The sequence below is a fragment of the Phascolarctos cinereus genome, unplaced genomic scaffold (genome assembly GCF_003287225.1).
Source record: "Phascolarctos cinereus isolate Bilbo 61053 unplaced genomic scaffold, phaCin_HiC Scaffold_4;HRSCAF=312, whole genome shotgun sequence".
NCBI lineage: Eukaryota > Metazoa > Chordata > Mammalia > Diprotodontia > Phascolarctidae > Phascolarctos > Phascolarctos cinereus.
This window is the reverse complement of record NW_027555847.1, coordinates 354,543,479-354,563,797: the sequence shown is the minus strand read 5'-3', so window position 1 is coordinate 354,563,797 and position 20,319 is coordinate 354,543,479. Positions and strand designations below refer to the sequence as shown.

The window sequence follows — 20,319 nt, the reverse complement described above, 5'->3', positions numbered from 1 at the left end:
AAAATGTGCCATTTGCCAAAGAATAGATTGTTTCTTTTTAGGTGGTTTTTCCTGTTTCTTTGTGTTGTTTCATTCTATTAATAATGAGTAGCCCTGAAAGACATTCATTATGACCGTGATATGTACAGCTTCAAGGAAACATTTCAGATTTATCATCCCCAACGCCCATGACTTCTTTTCCTTAGAATCAGTGTATAAATTATTGTTTCTCAATATAATAAAATAGGAAACATACTTCTCTTGTGTTTACTGGTTTCAAGTTTTATCTCATTGATATATAGACTAGTTCCCAAGTACAAGCAGGGGCTTTGTGAATTACAGAATTATCTGGAGATTCAGATACTCAATATTACTATGTGTGAGAATCACATTTGATTGCCCCTATGAAATGCTGAAAAAAGTAAAACTGATTTTTCTTCTCAGAATGAAATGAAATCTATACAACATGAACAAAAAAAGATTCTGTAATATGCAGGAGCTGTTAATATCACTACATTTCCAAGACCAATACCATATCATCTTATACTGATGGGCCATGTTGAAATATTTTATGCCACTCTTATGTTTTTCCCTAACAGCTTCTCCTACCATACCTGGATCTAATGAATAATCGTTGGGTAATAAACGTTCCAGCTGTCCAGTCAGAACTCTGGCCACAATTTCACAATCATGGTTTGTGACACTCAGGCCTATAATTAGCACATAACCAAAGATCTTTTCCCTTTTTTGAAATGATAGGTATTACTATTCCATGTACTAGGAGAGGGTGTGGGAGCCTGAAAGACTAAATAAAAGGTTTATGGGTTTTATGTCTTCACCAGGACTATATTAAGATTAATAATGTCCTATATATCCTATCCATTTCATCATGGACGGCCTTGCTTTTCCTGAATTACGTATAGTTTTGCACTCTTAATGACTTTTCATATCTCCCCTCTCCCCTCTGGAGTACATTTCCATTGTGTCAAATATCAGTTTAACAATTTGATAAGCTGTGCACTTTGTTTATTTGCATGGGGTGCAGACTATTCCTTTTGCCCATTTCACAATACTATAGTATTGCTTGTGATACTTACTCAGCTCATTTTAAATATTATTCCATTGTCTGTGGCCAATGCCATATAATTTCATTTACCAGGTAAAATATTTTTATGCTTTCTCTTTGCCCCAGACATATTTTCTTCCCCTACCTGAATCTGATTAATAATCTTAGGGCAATTAACTTTGTAGCAATCTAAACAGAACATGAAGTACTTTTATATGCTAAGTTCTAGGGACATAACAAGAATAAATAGGACATAATCCCTTCCCTCAGGTTGCTTCTAATCCAAGAGGTGAGATAAGATGGGTACATCAATGACTAATCCACAATAGATGATGATATCTCAGAAGGAGGTACACAGTGCTACGAGTTTGGATGAGGCAAAGAGTCTCCTTGGAGTTATCAGGGAAATGTTAGGTAGGATTTCAGTAGGCAGAGATTTGGGTAGGATTAAGGGGGTAGGGAGTGTATTCTAGTCATGGGGACCTTCTGAAGAAATAACATAGCAACACATAAGTTCACTTTGTCAGGATCATAGACCGCATCAAGGGGAATATGTGATATGAGGTTGCACAAATAAGTTATGGTGAGATTGTAGAGGGCTTTGGAGCATAGGCGAAAGGGTTGGGACTTTCTTCAGTGGTCAGTGGTGGGGCCCATTCCAAGGCTGCTGATAATATAATCATTGCTGTAGTATGGTGGTTACTCTGCAGGGTTTGTAGGATGAGATGCTGAAGACAGGGAAACCATATATGATAAAAGAAAAAAAAATACACCATTGTCCTAAAGATTAATGACATTTCCCTGAATGGCATTCCCTCTTTCAAGGGGGAGGAAGAAAGTGGCCCTGAGTAACTTCAATATAAAATCTAGGGTTAAGAGGGGAAAGAAGGGAGAGAGGCCAAGGAGACTTGGTCCACGTAGCATTGGGATTAATGGGGCATGGCTGAGGAATTAGGGTAATTTTACTGTAATAGATTCTGTGACTGTATTTTGCATTTTCTTGATCCATCAGTGTCATAGACTTCACACTCATTTTAAGTCTGCTCCCTCATTGTTTTATTAGATATGATTTTAAAGGAAAAAACAAATACGACTTTAAAAAATTTGGAAGTTAAGTTCTTTTGGGGCTAAATAACATTTCCCATTTTGGATTAAATGAAGAATATAATTTAATTCTCTTTCTCTTAGACATCTTTTTTCTATTTTCAGAGGGAACTTTTTTCTGCTGTAATTCCTTAGGCAAGTTATCAGACACAGATATGATTCATTTAATGCCTGGGATAGCTGTGAGGGTCCACATTTACTGCTTTGGTGGTTACCTTAATTCTAGGCCATAGAGAATACAAATAGACTGTCTAATAGAAGCATTTTTCATTCATTGAATAAGAACTAATTTAATAATTTTTAAGTAGGTGTTTTGCATTTAGTCCTCGTTCTAGGTTCAGGCTGTCACTTCTCACTCTGAAGTGTTAGTCCAGGCAACTTGAAAAGAGTCTAAACAAACAGCTGGGTTGTACTGATGGTGAGAAGAGTCTAATCGTTGAGATGAGGTCTGCAGATGTTTGGGGTAATTGCACATATAACTAACTGCATTTTAGCCCATGGACCTCCAGAATCAATATTTGTCTCTCATTAATTGAGGTTAAATACAGAAGGCCCTGAGGAAAATGATAAAGACAGCAAAGACCTCAGTTTTTATATCATCCTCTTTATGTGTCTTCCCTGCTGCTTGAGGGTGATGTCTTTCCTCAGAAGTTGGGAGGGGAATTTAAGAAGAGGAAGAAGACTAGGGTTTTTTACATACCAAACAAACATTGTTCCACATAGCAGTTTTGCAGGTTAATTGTGTTGTTTGTTCATACATATGTATATACATCATAGTAGTTAAGCAAATCAGCAAAATGGAACTATGGGAATAAAATTCAAAATAGGGGCCAGTAGTAAAAAACCTGAGGTCGAAAGCCTATACAAAAATACCCGAAGTTTAGACAACAGATAAGAGGAATTAGAGATCCTGATTCAAGAAAGAAATCATTGAGTTTTGATGGGATGAAGCTCATGACTAGAATATGACTTTGGACTGGTATACCTTATTCAAAAGAAGCAAAAATGGCTTTAAAAAAATTTAATTTTAAAGGTGGGGGAGGGGTAGCTAGGTAGCGAAGTGGATAGAGCACCAGCCCTGGAGTCAGGAGGACCTGAGTTCAAATCTGGTATCGGACCAGAGACTTGACACTAGCTGTGTGACCCTGGGCAAGTCACTTAACCCCAATTGCCTTGCCAAAAAAAAAAAAGCGGGAGTTGGGGGGGGAACATAGCAGCATTGTATATTAAAGAAATGTATTCTTGAGAGCATATCCAGGAACCAGAAGGTAGGAGAATGGTGGAGAATATTTGGATGAAGGTTAGTGGAGGGAAAAACAGAAGAGATTTTGTTATTAGAGCATACTACAATCCCTCTCATGTAGAAAGAGGAGATAAGTGAGGAGTTTGGGCAGCAAATCACAAGAGTAGCACAGAAGGATGATAGAGTAGTGATTGTGAACTTCAGTTGTCCAGAAATGTGCTGGAGCTTTCTGTTTGCCAAAAGCAAAGCAGCTAATACTTTTTTTGACTAGCCTCAATGACAAGTGCATCCTTCAGAGATGAAATAGGGAAGTTCTATTCTGGTTCTGATTTTCACTAACGAAGAGGAATTGAGTGCTGGGGTAGAAAAGTTTTGTAATGAAGAAGCAGAGGAGATCCAGGCATAGTCTGACAAGCATTGTAGTACAAGACCAGATTTCAAAGGGTTCAGTGAAAAAGAAGATTCCAGGGATCGATATTCTATCTGAGAAGTTCATCTCAGAGGTATAGGAGATGCTCACGAATCAAATTCAAGCGAGGAGGAAATAATGGGATTTGACCAGAGGAAATGTACTGAAGATGGAAACAAGGCTGTGTAACAAGGATGAACTTAGGAGCATGTCAGGGTCCTATAAAAATAGTGTCAGGCAATCCTACCTAAACTAATTTACTTATTCAGTGCCATACCAATCAAACCACCAAAAAATTATTTTATAGAGCTAGAAAAAAATAATAACAAGATTCATTTGGAGTAACAAAAGGTCCAGAATATCAAAGGAACTAATGAAAAGAAATGCAGGGGAAGGTGGCCTAGCCATTCCAGATCTTAAATTGTATTATAAAGCAGCAATCCTCAGAACTGCTTGGTACTGGCTAAGAAGTACAGTGGTGGATCAATGGAATAGGTTAGGTATGTAAGACACAGTAGTCAGTGACTATAGTAATCTACTGTTTGATGAACCCAAAGACCCCAGCTTCTGGGATAAGAACTCACTATTTGACAAAAACTGCTGGGAAAATTGGAAAAGAGTATGGCAGAACCTAGGCATAGACCAAAATCTTGCACCATATATCAAAATAAAGTCAAAATGGGTTCATGATTTCGATATGAAGGCTGATACAGTAAGCAGATTGGGAGAGCAAGGAATAGGTTACCTATCAGATTTATGGAGAACAGAAGAATTCATGACCAAACAGGAGAGATAGAGAGCATTACGAAATGCAAAATAGATAATTTTGATTACATTAAATTGAAAAGTTTTTGCACAAACAAAGCCAATGCAACCAAGATTAGAAGGAAAGTAGAAAATTGGGAAAGAATTTTTACAACCGATGTCTCTGATAAGGGCCTCGTTTCTAAAGTATATAGAGAACTAGGTCAAATTTATAAGAATACAAGTCATTCCTCAAAGGATATGAACAGACAGTTCTCAGATGACGACATTAAAGCCATCTGTACTCATATGAAAAAATGCTCTGAATAACTATTGATCAGAGAAATGCAAATCAAAACAACTCTGAGGTACCACATCATACCTATCAGATTGGCCAACATGACAAAGTAGGAAAATGATAAATGTTGGAGAAGATGTGGGAAAATTGGAAGACTAATGTATTGTTGGTGGAGTTGTGAATTGATCCAACCATTTTGGAGAGCAGTTTGGAACTATGCCCGAAGGGCTATGAAAATATGCATACCTTTTGACCCAGCAATAGTATTTCTAGGGCTGCATTCCAAAGAGATTGTACAAATGGGAAAAGGACACACGTGTACAAAAGTATTTATAGCAGCTCTTTTTGTGGTGGCAAAGAATTGGAAATTGAGGGAATGCCCATCAATTGGGGAATAGCTGAACAAGCTGTGGTATATGAATGTAATGGAATACTATTGTGCTATGAAAAATGATGTGTAAGCAGACTTCAGAAAAACCTGGAATTGGACTGATGCTGAATGAAGTGAGCAGAACCAGGAGAACATTGTACACAATAATAGCCACATTGTATGATGACCGACTTTGATAGACTTAGCTCTTCTCAGCAATGCAAGGATCTACGGCATCTCCAAAAGTCTCATGATGGAAAATGCTATCCACATCTAGTGGAGTCTGAATGCTAATGGAAGCATACTATTTGCTTTTTTTCCTTCTGTTTTGTTTCTTTTTTCTTGGGGTCCCTTCTGTTGGTTCTAGTTCTTCTTTATAACATGACTAATCTGAAAATATGTTTAATAGGAATGTATATGTAGAGCATATATCAGATTGCATGCCATCTTGGGGAGGGAGGTGGAAAGGGAAGGGGAGAATATTTAAAACTTAAAAGCTTATGGAAGTGAATGTTGAAAACTAAAAACAAATAATTTTTTTTAAGGCAAGTGGGGTTAAGTGACTTGCCCAGGGTCACACAGCTAGTAAATGTCAAGTGCTTGGTCTGAGGCCAGATTTGAACTCAGGTCCTCTTGATGTCAGGGCCGGTGCTCTATCCACTGTGCCACCTAACTGCCCAAAATTAATTAATTTTTTAAAAAAAAGTTATGTTGGAGAATAGATAGTGCAGTGGACAAAGCACTGGCCCTGATGTCAGGAGCACCTTAGTTTAAATCTGGCCTCAGGCACTTACTAGTTGTGTGATCCTGGGCAAGTCACTCAACCTTGATCCCCCCCGCCCAAAAAACCCCCCCAAAAACAACTATATTGAGAGAAAAATGAGGACCAGTAAAGAAATAGGACCTTTACTTGGGGTGGGTGAGAGCTACCCAATTTTTATTTTGCGTCTCTCTTCCAGCAAAACTTATCTTTGTGTAGGAAATGGCAAAACAAAAATAGCCAACAAGGGATTGATACCCAAAATAAGTAAGGAGATTGTAAGAACTGATAAATTCAAGCCACCTTACTCAGTTCCTGAAAGAACCAGCAAATGAGATTACATAGTAATAATATATTATTACAATAATATATCAGTAATATTGAAAGATCTTAGAAAACACCAAAGATTATCAACTGAAGAAGGGCAGTTGTCCTTTTAAAAAGCAAAAACAGATTCTACAAACTATGGGTCAACAGTTTTATCTTTATTCCTGGGAAAATTCTAGAATAGATTACTAAAAAAAAGGGCTGGTGAACCTCTAGAAAGAAAAATGGTAATATTGCTTCATCAAGGACACGTCTAGACAGACTAACTTCGTTCCTTTTTTGACAAGATTACTAAACTAGTAGATAAGAGTCGTGCTGTAGATCCTGTTTACCTAGATTTTGGCAATTTTTTTAATAAAGTATAATATTATTGTGAAGAAGATAGGATGGATTTGGTGCTAATACAATTAGATGGATTCAGAACTGGTTGGATTGCTGGACTTGGAGATTTGTTATTAATGGTTCAGTGTCAATGTGGCAAGAGCTCTGTAGGAAACTGTGCTTGGCCTAGTACTATTTAACATTTTTATTAATAACTTTGACAAAGGCATAGATGGGATGCTCATCATATTTTTAAGATGATACAGACTTGGGAAGGATGACTGACACACTAGATGATAGACTCTATCAAGAACTAAAATGTTCCTGATAAGCTAGCATTGGTTTGAATTCACTAAGTTGAGATTCATTTGGGAGTCAGTTGTGGACTTCTTTAAACAACCAGTCAGCAAGTTTTTATTAAGTCCCTACTGTGTGTCAGACTCTGTGCTTAGGAGCTAGGGATAGAGATACAGATAACAAAAAATGAAAGTCCCTGCCTTCACTTTAGAAATGAGTGAAAAAGCACATGCAAAATACATATAAGGTAAGCTTGCAGAAGAACTAGCAGTTGGGGAGACCAGGAAAGACCTCGTACAGAAAGTGGCACTTGAGTTTCATCTTGAAGAGCACAGAGATGCCAAGAAGTGACAGTGAGGAGAGAATATGATAGGCAGTGCAGAGGCCTGCACTTTGGAGATAGAGTATTATTGCATGAGGAACCACAAGAAGGCCAGTTGGGCCCCAGGGGTAGGGAACCTGTGGCCTTGAGGCTAGACCATAGAATGTAATGTGTAATGAACCAGGAAAACTGATATGGGGTATGTTTATGAAGAGCTTTAAATATCAAGCCAAAGGTGTTTATATTGGTTCCTAGAGATAAGGAGCCACTGGAGTTTTTGAGGAGTGGGTGTGATATATTCAGATCTGTGCTTTGGGAAAATCACAAGAAGACTTTAAAATAGAACATTTTCCATCACTAGTAGGGATAAGGATTTTGATCTGAAAGCCCTGGAAAACTGTCCCAAATAATCTGTTAGTTTGAAGATATAGATTTTATATCCCTACACAGGATGATGAAAACAAAACATATTTAAAACCAGATGGGATTTGGTTTATAGCATGGGCTGGCAGCTGGAAAGTATCAGGAAGTGGAGTTTCAACATAGTAATGCGTAAGATATAATATTTTGAAGGGTCTCGGGGCTTCCTCTCTTTCAGTATGTATAGAAAGATAGTGATGGTGTTTAGATATATGCTATACAGACTTATACGATATTACACAGGCATTGATTTCTTTTTTAGTAACATTTGTGAAGTGGGCACAAGTGGGATTTTTTCTTAGTGAGTTTAATAGTCCTGCCTGCCTATTAGCAAGTTTATAAACTTACTGATTTTCACTTTAAGATTAGGTACATTGGAAGATGACAGCTTTGCTATCTATCTATATATCTATTTATCTGTCTATCAGCTAATTCAGCATTTACACCACTGGTTTTTTTTAAAGGGCACACTAAAACCCAGTATATAATTTGTCATGCTTTACAGCTGCTTTGCTCTTCTAAAGAGTTAATGCAACAAACCTAAAATATTTTGGAATTTAGAGTCAAGCTTCTGGTTGTGCTTTTTTATCCCCACCCTTGATTTCTGCCTTATTTTCCTCTCTGCAGGAAAGGAAAATCCTTTTGTTTGAGTGCTTTAAAATCTTGTAACTCCTGGTAGTTATTTTGCTGATGATCTCCAACTCCAGCTCCTTGTAGCTGCTAGAACGAGTAGTTTGTGGTCCTATTGTACTGCCACATTATAATGCTCAAAGGAAAGCTGGTTTGGGTTTAAAAGACCAAAGCTAATTTTATGCCAAAATGGAATTTAACTTGAGTAGCTAATGGAAGCCATGAATGGATTTTCATGTTTTGTAAGATTAACTAGGTCAGTATAAATAATAAAATACCTAATTAACCAGATTTGGAAATTCAGTAGATTACAATATGCAGACTAATTGCAGAAACTATTTTTAACACTGAAGTGCTCTCCTTAAGATGGCCTCTTTTATCTTAAGGTTATGACTTAGTACTGACTGTTCAAGCACCAACATCACCATATCTACCCAGGGTGTGTTCCCTATCCTTGGATTAAAATAGATCTTAGACTCTTCAATCAGTATTTCACTGTAAATCTGCTGTTCAGGATGCCACAGTCGTTACCTGCCCACACACATACCCACCATCCCTTATCCAAAGAAGCAACCCTGAAGGGAGGAGATGGAAGGAGATATTTGTTGAATGATTGACTGAGTACACCTTTTTCTGAGATTTATAGCCTGTCTTACAGTGGCTCCTTTAGTTTTGTGGGAGGCACGTGTACTGTTGTTAAGTATGGCCAGGGATGCATGTTTGACAAGTTAGCAGTGTGGCAGCTCTACTTGCTCCTAGCCATGCCGTCTCAGGGTTTGTTTGGTTTGGCTCATGTCCAATACCCTGCTATAAGATACATTTCCTTGACAGTACAAAGTGTGGAACCACATTAGCTGCAGAGTTTAGAAAGGTTAGCTACACACATACAATAAACATTAACAAACGAAAAGGCCCACCCACCTTTGACCTTGAATTCTGTTTTGTCATTCCATGTTTTGGAATCACTATAGTATTTAATTAATAACTGCCTCAGAGTAATTGAGTCTTAAGTGTCCGTTCCCTCAGTCAGACCACTCACACCACCTCCCTGTTGGCTGCTTCGCTTACTTATTATAGCAATGGTCAGGGTGCTGGAAAGGTTGTTTATTTCAAGTAGCCTTCATTTGCCTTCTCCTTCTCCAGTGCCAGAAGGACTGTGAACCTTATCTTCCTCCCCCCTTCCCCCCCATATGTCTAAGTGCTACCCAGTGTGTTTATCTGCCCAATTGGTCTGGAAGAAGGGTGTATGAATAGGGATGGAGGAATACTCACCAAGGTTGGGCTTTTCCAGGAGGCCATCAAGAATGTGTGGTTGGCCTGTGTGGATGTGCTGCCTCTGGAAGCTGCCTGTTGGCTTGATATCTTGGAATTTGTCTACCCTGATTTGTGGCCAAATTCTGTAACTCCCTCACTTGAACTCATATTTGAGAACCAGCAGATCTTGAATCTGTTTGCCCAGGCTTTGGCATACTGAGCAAGAGATTTCTTTATCCATGAATTAGGTGGTTAGACAAAATTATCTTTAAAGTACTTTTGAGTGCTAACATTCTATAATTCTGTTAAATCAACTGCTATGTCAGAATCCATTTGGAAGGTTGTTAATGATCCTTTCACTTTTTTTTTCTTTCTTCTTGGTAGGGTTTTCTGAAGGTCTTTACTGGTCTCTCTTCTGTCCTGTGTTATCTTTGTATTTCATCTCTATCTGTGTCATACTTCTCATCCTGTAGCACCAGAGTGAAAACAATATGAGAGAATAATCAAGAAATTATTTTTACTATACCTTACAGGGAATAATGAAATCTTCACTTGAACATTGTTCAAGGACATATAAAACTATTTAAGCAATTTATGTAGTCATCTTGCTACAAGTATGTTGGTGGCTCTTCTAGCTTTATCATCTAACTACATGTGGCTATTAGGAAATTCCTAGTGATCTAGTGTGTCATAAGACTACAGAAAGATCAGGCCAATAATCTATCACTAATTGCTCTATCCGAGAGGGTCAGATATTGGTCCGATGTTGGAAGAAGAAGCTGGAAAAGACAGCTGTAACCATATTTTGGGAGAATGAATTCCATTCCAAGTTCTATTCTAATGAGTTTTCTTTTTACTACTACATCTCTAAAAGGTAGATCCCTAATTTTAGGGGTTTTTTTTCATGTTTTTCTATATAAAGTAGCCTCACATTCCACATATCTGCTGTTTCTGAGAATATTTTGCAGTCCTGGAAAAGCAGGGGTAGGAGGGGGGAGTAGGGCCACTAATCTTTGTGAGGTATCAGTGCTCTCTCCCCTGTTGACTTTATCTTCTTTTCTCTGCTCCCCTTATCTCTGCCATGGCTTCCACTACTGTGTGTCCCTTCAGAAACCAAAAATGAAGGTTGTAGTTCTGTCTGAGCACTTCAGGGAACAGATTAAGAAGGGACAACAAAAACTTGGGGGTCCATTGGATCCAAAAGTGCTGTGAGTTTTCCTCACTGGCAATGATATCACATGATCGTATGACCCACTCAAATCTATAAAATGTGTTATGACTTTTGATGCCATTATGCACATTTTTTTCTGCTTTTTTATTTTTATTTTTTAAATCTAGAAGGTAAGTGAGATACAGATGAATGACTATAAATGGACACTGTTGTTCCCAAATACATTGCAAAATTCTGATCTCTATGATCAAAACAATAAATAAATGAAAGAGCTGGGCCTCAGTCTGTCATTTAGAGGGATATATTGTGTGTGTAAAAGCATGAAACATTGAGATCCCAGGCCACTTTGGTGGTGAGCCTAACTCATTTAAATGGGCCCAGCATTCTAAGATGCCAGCAACACCTGCTAGTGGAGCTGGGACTAGCTTTGTGGTTTCGAGGCTGTCAGGAAAGGGGGGAGAAATGTCAAGAAGGGAACATCCTTTTGATTTTTAAAGGGTGCCGTATAGACACCAAGTGATGAGCTAAGAACTAAACATTATGAATATAACTGTGATTCAGAAGAGAGTGACCTGAAAATTTATCAGTAACAGTGTTGAGGAGGAAGAAAGAGACATGTTTCACTTAATAAACTAGTAGTCAGCTGAAATTCTAATATATTAAAATGCATTAACAAGAAGCAGAGCAAGTTATCTAATGTTCCCGTCTTCTTTCAGAGTGTGGTTCGCTGCCTGTGGCATCCAAAGCTAAACCAGATCATGGTTGGAACTGGAAACGGATTGGCTAAAGTGTATTATGATCCCAACAAGAGTCAGAGGTATTTTATAAGTATAACTTATTGAAGATAAATAGCAACAACAGGGGTGGAGGAGGTGGGGGAGATGGATTTTTCTTCTTTTACTTTGTTTCTTTTCCCTTTTATGGGGATCTGCCCTTTGGGAAAATGCAGCTGGTATGAGTAAGGCCTCCTAGCACTAAAATGTTAGGCCAGTATTACTGGGCTTCAGAGAGGGTTTTAGTATCCTCATTGATCCATACAGAATTCACAGAGTTTGAAAATTTCCAGGGGATTTGTAATTCCTTTACTGGAATGTTGAGTGCAGGAAAAAAAAGATCCTGTCTGTTTTTCTGTAATCCCCCACCAGTCCACAGTGTGCATTAGGAGGGATGCATGCACAAAGTTGGGAAATAGAAATGAAAATAGCTTGTTCTTTCTACAGGTACTAGTTCAGATGTTTAGTAACGTTGTTCTCTGCAAGCAGATGGAGACAGCATAATTTTATTTATTTTTATACACACACACACACACACACACACACACACACACACACACATTTATTCATTCATTCATTCATTCGTTTATTTTCCCAGGCATCGGGCTCAGAACATATATTCCAAAGATATACTTCTCCAAAAGCACAACATCTTAATTTGATTCTTCAGCTATTTCCATTTTCTTCACATATGTTATTGCACCAAGACTTGAAGTTTTTTGTTCTTTTCCAAAAGGTCATTCATTCTATTTTCTTTTATGGAGAGAACTCTGGTTTCTAATTGTGGGGAGATTGAATTGCCATTCATTGTTTGGGCAATTCATCAATAAATTCTTCTCATTTTCCAAACAAGCTTCTCATTAAGCCTATTTTGGCTGATTTGTCTTTATTCTCTTAAAGGATAGAATGACTTAGTTTTAATCTTGCCCAGTTAGTGAATATTCATTGTCCATGATTAAGTGCAGTGTACCGAAGCTGCTAGTCCTCTTTTCCTTCAGCGTGCCGTACCCCTCCCATATCTAGAAAAACAGGCTTACTGTGCTACATGAAACAAGTTGTCATTTTGTTGTTATCCAGGAGACTGAAAGCAATGGATATAACTGAAATGAGAAGCCCATTTCTTTTGAGAAGTTTATTAACCCTGATGTAACACTCATTCAGCAAATTCAAAATCCATTCTTTTAAAAAAGTTCATTTTTCCTTGCTGATATCAAAATAGACATCCAAGCATCCTTTGCAAGAATACTTGCAAAAGTGTGGGGTTCCTTGCACAGAGCCAGCCAACTCAGCTCCATCTTGGGCAGCAGCCCCTTAACTCTTTCCAACATTGCCTGTCATACTGAATTCCAGACGATTATGTGAGTTCTGTTTGAGATGTGAATAGATGCCCTTCAGAGTATAGACCACCCAGGCTCCTTTCTTCTGTGTCCTAGGCTAGAATTTGAACTCTGTGTTCTTTGAGGGTAAAAAGGACAGATACTGGGGCAGCTAGGTGGCGCAGTGGATAGAGCACCGACCCTGAATTCAGGAGGACCTGAGTTCAAATCCAGCCTCAGACACATAACACTTAACTAGCTGTGTGACCCTGGGCAAGTCACTTAACCCCACTGCCTAGCAAAGAAAAAAAAAAAGGACAGATACTTAATGGTCTCTACAAGGCTGTCTTTATGTTTTTCTTTAAAAAAAAACTATAAAGTTTTTTTTTTTAAAATAGCATCTAAATTCGGTCCATTTGCTGTATTGTCTCACTAATCCCATCACTTGCCAACGGCCACTGAGTGGTATATTTCCTGTTTTCTAAGTGGAATTCCATTATCTTGGAAGTTCTATCTGTTGCCCTTAGCTTGGCCAGTTTTGGACTTTGGCAAGATGACATGTGCAGAGTGGACTTCTAAGCAGAAATGTCTGTTCATTTCAACATATGCTTTGTTTTTAGGACCAGATAAAATGACTTTTTCTTTCTTTTGTTTTTCTTCTCAGGGGAGCAAAATTATGTGTAGTTAAAAACAAAAGGAAGACTAGACAAGCTGAGACTTTAACCCAGGACTACATCATAACTCGTAAGTGATTGGAATGATTTTTAAAAGTTATATCCCTCATCTGCTTTCGTGTGGTGTTGATTTCATGGATTCTGAGGAGGAAAAAGCCTTCAGTTTAGGCATATATTGAAAAATTATCTCATTCATATGGAAGGTACTACCAGTCATGCAATAGCTTACTTACCTAACTTGTATGACTCATCAGAGAAAGACAGGACTGTTGGATTCCTCATGTCACTATTATAACCCAGAAGGGAAAATCTATCATCATCAGGGTTGCGAGCCTCTGAAAAACCCACAACCTAGCCTAAGATCATGGGATGAGGATACAGATCTATATGTGTGAAGTTAAATTATGTGCAACAAGGGGCAGCTAGGTGGTGCAGTGGATGGAGCACCGGCCCTGGATTCAGGAGGACCTGAGTTCAAATCCAGACTCACTAGCTGTGTGATCCTGGGCAAGTCACTTAACCCCATTGCCTAGCCAAACCAAAACAACAACAACAACAACAAAAAGCCAAAAAAAATTATGTGCAACGAGATATAAAAATCTCAATACAGGTGAATTGTCTTCTCCAAGATTTATCAGATGTCACTCTGACAGGGAATATAATCTAACTGGCCTGACAAATCTTGCTTTATACAGAGACATGCTGATTATTTTCCATTAATGGATGCCCTTCTAAGTGACTGAAAGAACTGTTGAGAAAGAAAACCAAGTACCTTTTGAAGAGGCTCAGCAAGCCCCGCAGTGCCCACTAGCCTGGCCAGTGCACTTGTGTCATACCCAGGGGGCAGTGTGTGGCCAGTGGTTCTGCCTAGCAGATCAGACATAAAACCAACCTCCTTAGAACCTGGGATCATTAAAGATATCCCATGACATTTTTTGCAAGAGTAGAAGTATTAAACTCGGTGTCATGACCAAATTCCAGCTCATGTAATTACATGCGGCTTACTTAAATTCCCCCCCTATCCCCACCCCACCCTTAAAGTCGTTTGAAGTAGAAAAGCTATTTTTCACTTGCCCTCCTAAAAATACTGTTCTCTGCTGGCCTGCCTCCCCCCCTGCCCAGGGTAGCTGCATTTCACTGGTGAGTGATGTGGTCTTGGTTGTTCCTGGGGGTGCAAAAGTGCTTCCAGATCTTTGCTGTGAATGACTATATTTTAGGCATTCGTATTTACTATGAAAAACATCCCTACACCCCTGACCCCCTGGAAAAAAAAGTTTTCTTCTTGAACGAAGTCAGTCTTTATGTGAGCTTTAAAGGGAATTATGCTGACTGTTTTGCTCCAATGACAAGTATTTAACACTCCCCTGCACTTACCCCAACCCCAAAATAAAACTGTTATCTGACCCTCAGTATGTAGAGAAGTGTTACTTTGATTTTTTTTTTTGTAGAGTCATTTTCATATACAGGCCTGTAGCTCAAGTCACCACTAAATTGCCCAAACCATAAGTTCAGGCACCCCACTGCATTCAGGGCAACCTTTATCCTAGTTTTGTTGGCATACAGTGTCTCTCTTTTCCGGCCTTCTACTGTTGCTCAGTGTTGTCACACTCCTCCTTGGACTTGGTCAAAGTTCAGTGATGTGTGAAGTGATTTCAGTACTATGAAGCATCTGGGGAAATTTGTGGGGTGGAAGGCATGCTATATACAATATAACTGTTAGTCATTATTCATCTTTGATTTGTGATGGATAATCTTAGGAAGTCCCACGGAAACTGAGTTTAACTGCTAATCAAATTTTATTAGCTTACAAATGGTTTGGGAAGTATATTTTCATAACTGAAGCCTGTGACATGGATTTAACCATGTTTCCTGTGTGCAGTTCCATTCCAAGAGAGGTGAACAAGTGACTCTAAAAATCTCAAAACTAAATGGGCTAATTGGTTACAGTAAGACTGTCTTCTGTTATAAATGGAGGCTGTCTTTATGCCTTCCATTTCATGTTTCAGTTAGTCATTGTTTAGCTATGGTTTTGGATGGAAGAGTTATTATTAAAATGAAATTTTTTTAATGTGACTTCCAGCTCATGCACTGCCTATGTTCCGCGAGCCACGCCAACGCAGTACAAGGAAACAGTTGGAAAAGGATAGATTAGATCCTCTGAAGTCTCACAAACCTGAACCTCCTGTGGCAGGCCCAGGTAAGTGTGATCTGTTGGTTTTATAGGTTCATTAAACAACCAGGGGAAAATATTGCGAACTCAGATTTTCTGTTCCTTTAAGATTTCCTCAGATTGTTTTAATAAGGTATAATAATTTTGACCGGAATTTCCAACACATAAACATCATGTGGAACTTTAGACGAGTAGGAAGGTAACCTGAGTTTCTCTGCTTACAAAATGAGGGTACCCTAACTCTCTTGACTTTATAGGGATAACAATAAGAACTAGAACTGTAATTTCACTGGGATAAGGAAACTCTCCATCCAGTCTAGGGTGGCGTCTCTTCTACCACTTACAGTCTCAGACAGTTCCATGGACCACTGAGGGGTCGAGTAGTTTGCTCAGGGTCACTGAAGCTGTTTGTGTCAAAGGCAGGACTCAACCCATTGTCCTAAATTCAAGGCTGGATCCCTTCAAAGCCTCCCCTCTTGGCTTCACAAGAATATAGAAGTTCAAAGGATTTCCTGGAAATTCAATTCAACAAGCATATATTATTCTAGAAATGCAAAGACAGAAACAAAACAGTCCCTGCCCTCGAGGAGTTTACATTCTATTGGAAGGAAACAACATGGGCATAAGAAATTAAATATAAACTCTATGCAAAATAATTTCCTGGGAAGGGGGACTAGCCTGGTAGGCATTTTAGGAAATGGAAAGTGGATGCTATGTGAATGAGGGTGTTATCTACTGCACACTGCAATCCGAGTAACTTCATCTGTCATCTCACAATTGTTCTTTGCTCTCTAAGTGTAGAGCTATAGAGCTGACCTCTCACCTGTGTTTTAGCCCTATATCACCTTCTGACTGCAGTGATTTCTACTTAGATATCATTAAACTCAGCATGAACAAAACCAAACTAATTTTTCCTTTTATAATCAACGTCTCCAACTAAACTTCCCTGTTTGTATCAGTGATGAGTCTTGGGTTTAGCTTTGATTTCTCCTTTTAATTAATCACCAGACCATACCCTTGAAGCCCTTCTAATACCTGTCCCTTTCCATTCCTACTGCCACTATCCTACTCTAGTTTCTTAGGCCCTCTTACCTAAATTACTACAGTACTGTGCTAAGTCATTTCCCTGCTTTTCATTTCTTACCTCATCAGGCCATCTTGAACATTATAACCAGACTAATCTTGTCAAATGGTTTCATTCATCATGTTTCACCATCTCAGAACTATTAAATGATTCCCTACTGATCTAAAAGTACTGAATTTCAAGTAAAAAGATTCTAGTTCAAATTCTGTTTGCTAACTGTGTGTCCTTGAGCAGCCCACTTAAACTGAGTGTCAGTTTCCCTCAGCTATAAAATAGGATTAATAATATTTAGACAATAAAACACATTATACTAAAAGCTCTAGGAATATGCCCTCAAGACCATCAGTCCCAAATCCATTTCAGACCACCAAACCATCCCCCAGGGGAGCATTCCCTGTTGAGATGAGGCCTGCTATCTCCACCATCACCACCACCAACTATTATGAAAAAGCAGGCGGGTCAGCCCACCTAAAACAGCATTTTGCCCTGAGAGACAATATATGCCTGGAATGCCAGTCCCTGCCATCACCCTGACCACCACCTCTCCTAAGACTCAGCACTCTGCACTCCAGCAGCACCTCACTGATTACCAGCTCTACTTTCAGCCCAGGCCCTGCAGCCATAGCCCAGGGAAACTACGCCTGTGGAGATAGGTTACCTCTAGAAGGGCTGCGTCTCCTGCCTTCTTCAAAGCAACAGCCACTGAAGAAGGTTCTTGCTACTAAAGTCCTTGGTGCTGCCAGATAGTTTGACATCAGAAAAGAATGTGGTCTTATCATTGAAAATTATAGTAAAAAAGAATTGCCATCCATCTTGCTACTGGACCTTAAGGACCATTATTCTTTTCCATCTGTCTTGTAGCTGAAGCCTGCCTTGTATATAGAATATATTAGAACTTGAGCAAAGCAGGGACTTTCTTGCTTTTCTATTTGTGTCTTCATCACTTAAGACAGTGCTTTGCACATAGTATGCACTTAATAAATCTTCATTCATTCTTTTTTTTAAATAGTATTTCCCCCCAATTAAGAATTTTTACCTTTTTTTTTTTAACTTTGAGTTCTCAGTTCCATGTCTCCCTCCCTCCCCTCTCCCCTTCCTGAGACCGTTAACAATCTGATATAGGTTATACATGTGTAGTCATGTAAAACATATTTTCATATTAGTTATTTTGTTGAAGAAAACAAACCAAAAAAAAAAGTGAAAAATAGTGTGCTTTGGTCTGTATTTAGATTCCATCAGTTTATTTTCTGGAAGCTAATAGCGTTTTTCTTCATGAGTCCTTGTGGATTATCTTGGATGATTGTATTCCTGAGAAAAGCTAAGTCATTCACAATTATTAATCATGTAATATTGCTGTTACTGTGCACGATGTTCTCCTGGTTCTGCTCACTTCATTCTGCATCAGTTCATGCAGATCTTTCCTGGTTTTTCTGATATCATCCTGCTCGTCTTTTTTTATAGTACAACAATATTCCATTAGAATCATATACCACAACTTGTTCAGACATTCCACTATTGATGGGTGATCCCTCAATTTCCAGTTCTTAGCCACCACAAAGAAGAGTTGCTATAAATACCCTTGTACAAATAGGTTCTTTTCCCCTTTTTTGGACCTCTTTGGGATGCAGACCTAGCAATGGCATTGCTTGGATCCAACAGCATATACATTTTATAGCCCTTTGGTCATAGTTCCAAATTGCTTTCCAGAATGGTTGGATCACTTCACAACTCCATCAACAGTGCACTGGTGTCCCAGTTTTTGCACATCTCCTTAAACATTTATGATTTTCCTTTCCTGTCATATTAGTGGGAAAATGTTATTTTGAAAAGAAGAATAAATGAATGAAGATTTATTAAATGCTTACTTTGTGGAAAGCACTGTTTTAAGTAATGAAGATGCAAATAGAAAATCAAGAAAATCCCTGCTTTGCTCAAATTCGAATATATTCTGATACAAGGCAGGCTTCAGCAACAAGACAGATGGAAAAATATAATGGTCCTTAAGGTCCAGTGGTACCTCAGAGTTGTTTTAGTGTGCATTTCTTTAATCAGTAGTGATTTAGAGCATTTTTCCATATGGCTATAGATAGCTTTGATTTCTTTGTCTGAAAACTGCCTGTTCATATCCTTTGACCATTTATCAATTGGAGAATGACTCATATTTTTATAATTTTGACTCAGTTCTTTATATATTTGAGAAATGAGGCCTTTATCAGAGATACTTGCTGTAAAAAATTTTTTGCCCAGTTTTCTGCTTTGCTTCTAATTTTGGTTGCATTGGTTTTGTTTGTGCAAAACCTTTTTAATTTAATATAATCAAAATTATCATTTCATATTTTATAATGCTTTCTGTCTCTTGTTTTGTCCTAAATTCTTCCCTTATCCGTAGATCTGAAAGGTAAACTATTCCATGCTCCCCTAATTTACTTAGGGCAGACCTGTACAACATTTGGCTTGTGGGCTGCTTCCAGCACACATGGTGTTTGCAGCCTATGAAAGGATTTTGCATGGCCTGCTAAAAATGTAGAGAATGTAGAACAAGCCTGCACAATATGCCGCTGATGGGCTGTATGTTGTACAGGCCTGCCTAATGGTATTACTTTTTATGTCCAAATTATATACCCATTTTGACCTTATTTTGGTATACAATATGAGATATTGGTCTATATCTAATTTCTGCCAAACTGCTTTCCAGTTTTCTGTTTTGTTTTGTCAAAATCTTGAATTTTTGGGTTTATCAAACACTAAATTACTATGGTCATTTTCTACAATATATTGTGTACTTAATCTATTCCACTGATTCATCACTCTGTTTCTTAGCCAGTGCCAGATTGTTTTGACCATTACTGCTTTACAATACAGTTTGAGGTCTGTTATAGCTAGGCTACCTTCTTTCACATTTTTTTTTCATTGATTCCCTTGATATTCTTGACCTTTTCTTCTTCCAATGAATGCTATTATTTCTAGCTCTGTAAAATAATTTCGTGGTAGTTTGGTTGGTATGGTAGATTCATTTAGATAAAACTGTAATTTTAATTATATTGGCTCAGCCTATTCATGAACAATTAATATTTTTCTAGTTGTTTAGATCTAACTTTATTTGTGTGTGAAAAGTATTTTATAATTGTGTTCATATAGTTCCTGGGTTTCTCTTGGTATTTTACATTGTCTGTAGTTAAATGGAATTTCTCTTTCTATATCTTGGTCTTGGACTGTGTTGATAACATATAGAAATGTTGATTTATGTGGGTTTATTTTATCTCCTGCAACTTTGCTAAAGTTGTTAATTATTTCAACTAGTTTTTTAGTTGATTCTGTAGGATTCTCCGACTATACCATTATATCATCTGCAAAGAGTGATAGTTTTATTTACTCATTACCTATTCTAATCCCTTCAATTTTTTTTCTTCTTTATTGCTATAGCTAGCATTTCTTCTCTTAAATTTTATTTATTTTTTTGTCTCACTTCTGAACTGTCTCCCTTCCTCCCCTCCCTGCACTAGAGAAGGCCACCATTTGACAGATATATAAATATATGTAAAACGATACTCTGCATACTTCTGTTTATCAGTTCTTTCTCCAGAGGT

General features: G+C 38.1%; 1 protein-coding gene across 1 annotated transcript in view; it reads left to right on the top strand.

Annotated features, from left to right (window-relative positions):
* Positions 1–20,319, top strand: part of WDR70 (WD repeat domain 70) — a 340,948-nt gene that overhangs the window by 303,949 nt on the left and 16,680 nt on the right. The window contains exons 14-16 of the mRNA XM_020995972.2: positions 11,432–11,532; positions 13,469–13,548; positions 15,559–15,675. Of these exons, the coding sequence (XP_020851631.1) occupies positions 11,432–11,532; positions 13,469–13,548; positions 15,559–15,675 (298 nt within the window). The remainder of the gene's footprint in view (positions 1–11,431; positions 11,533–13,468; positions 13,549–15,558; positions 15,676–20,319) is intronic.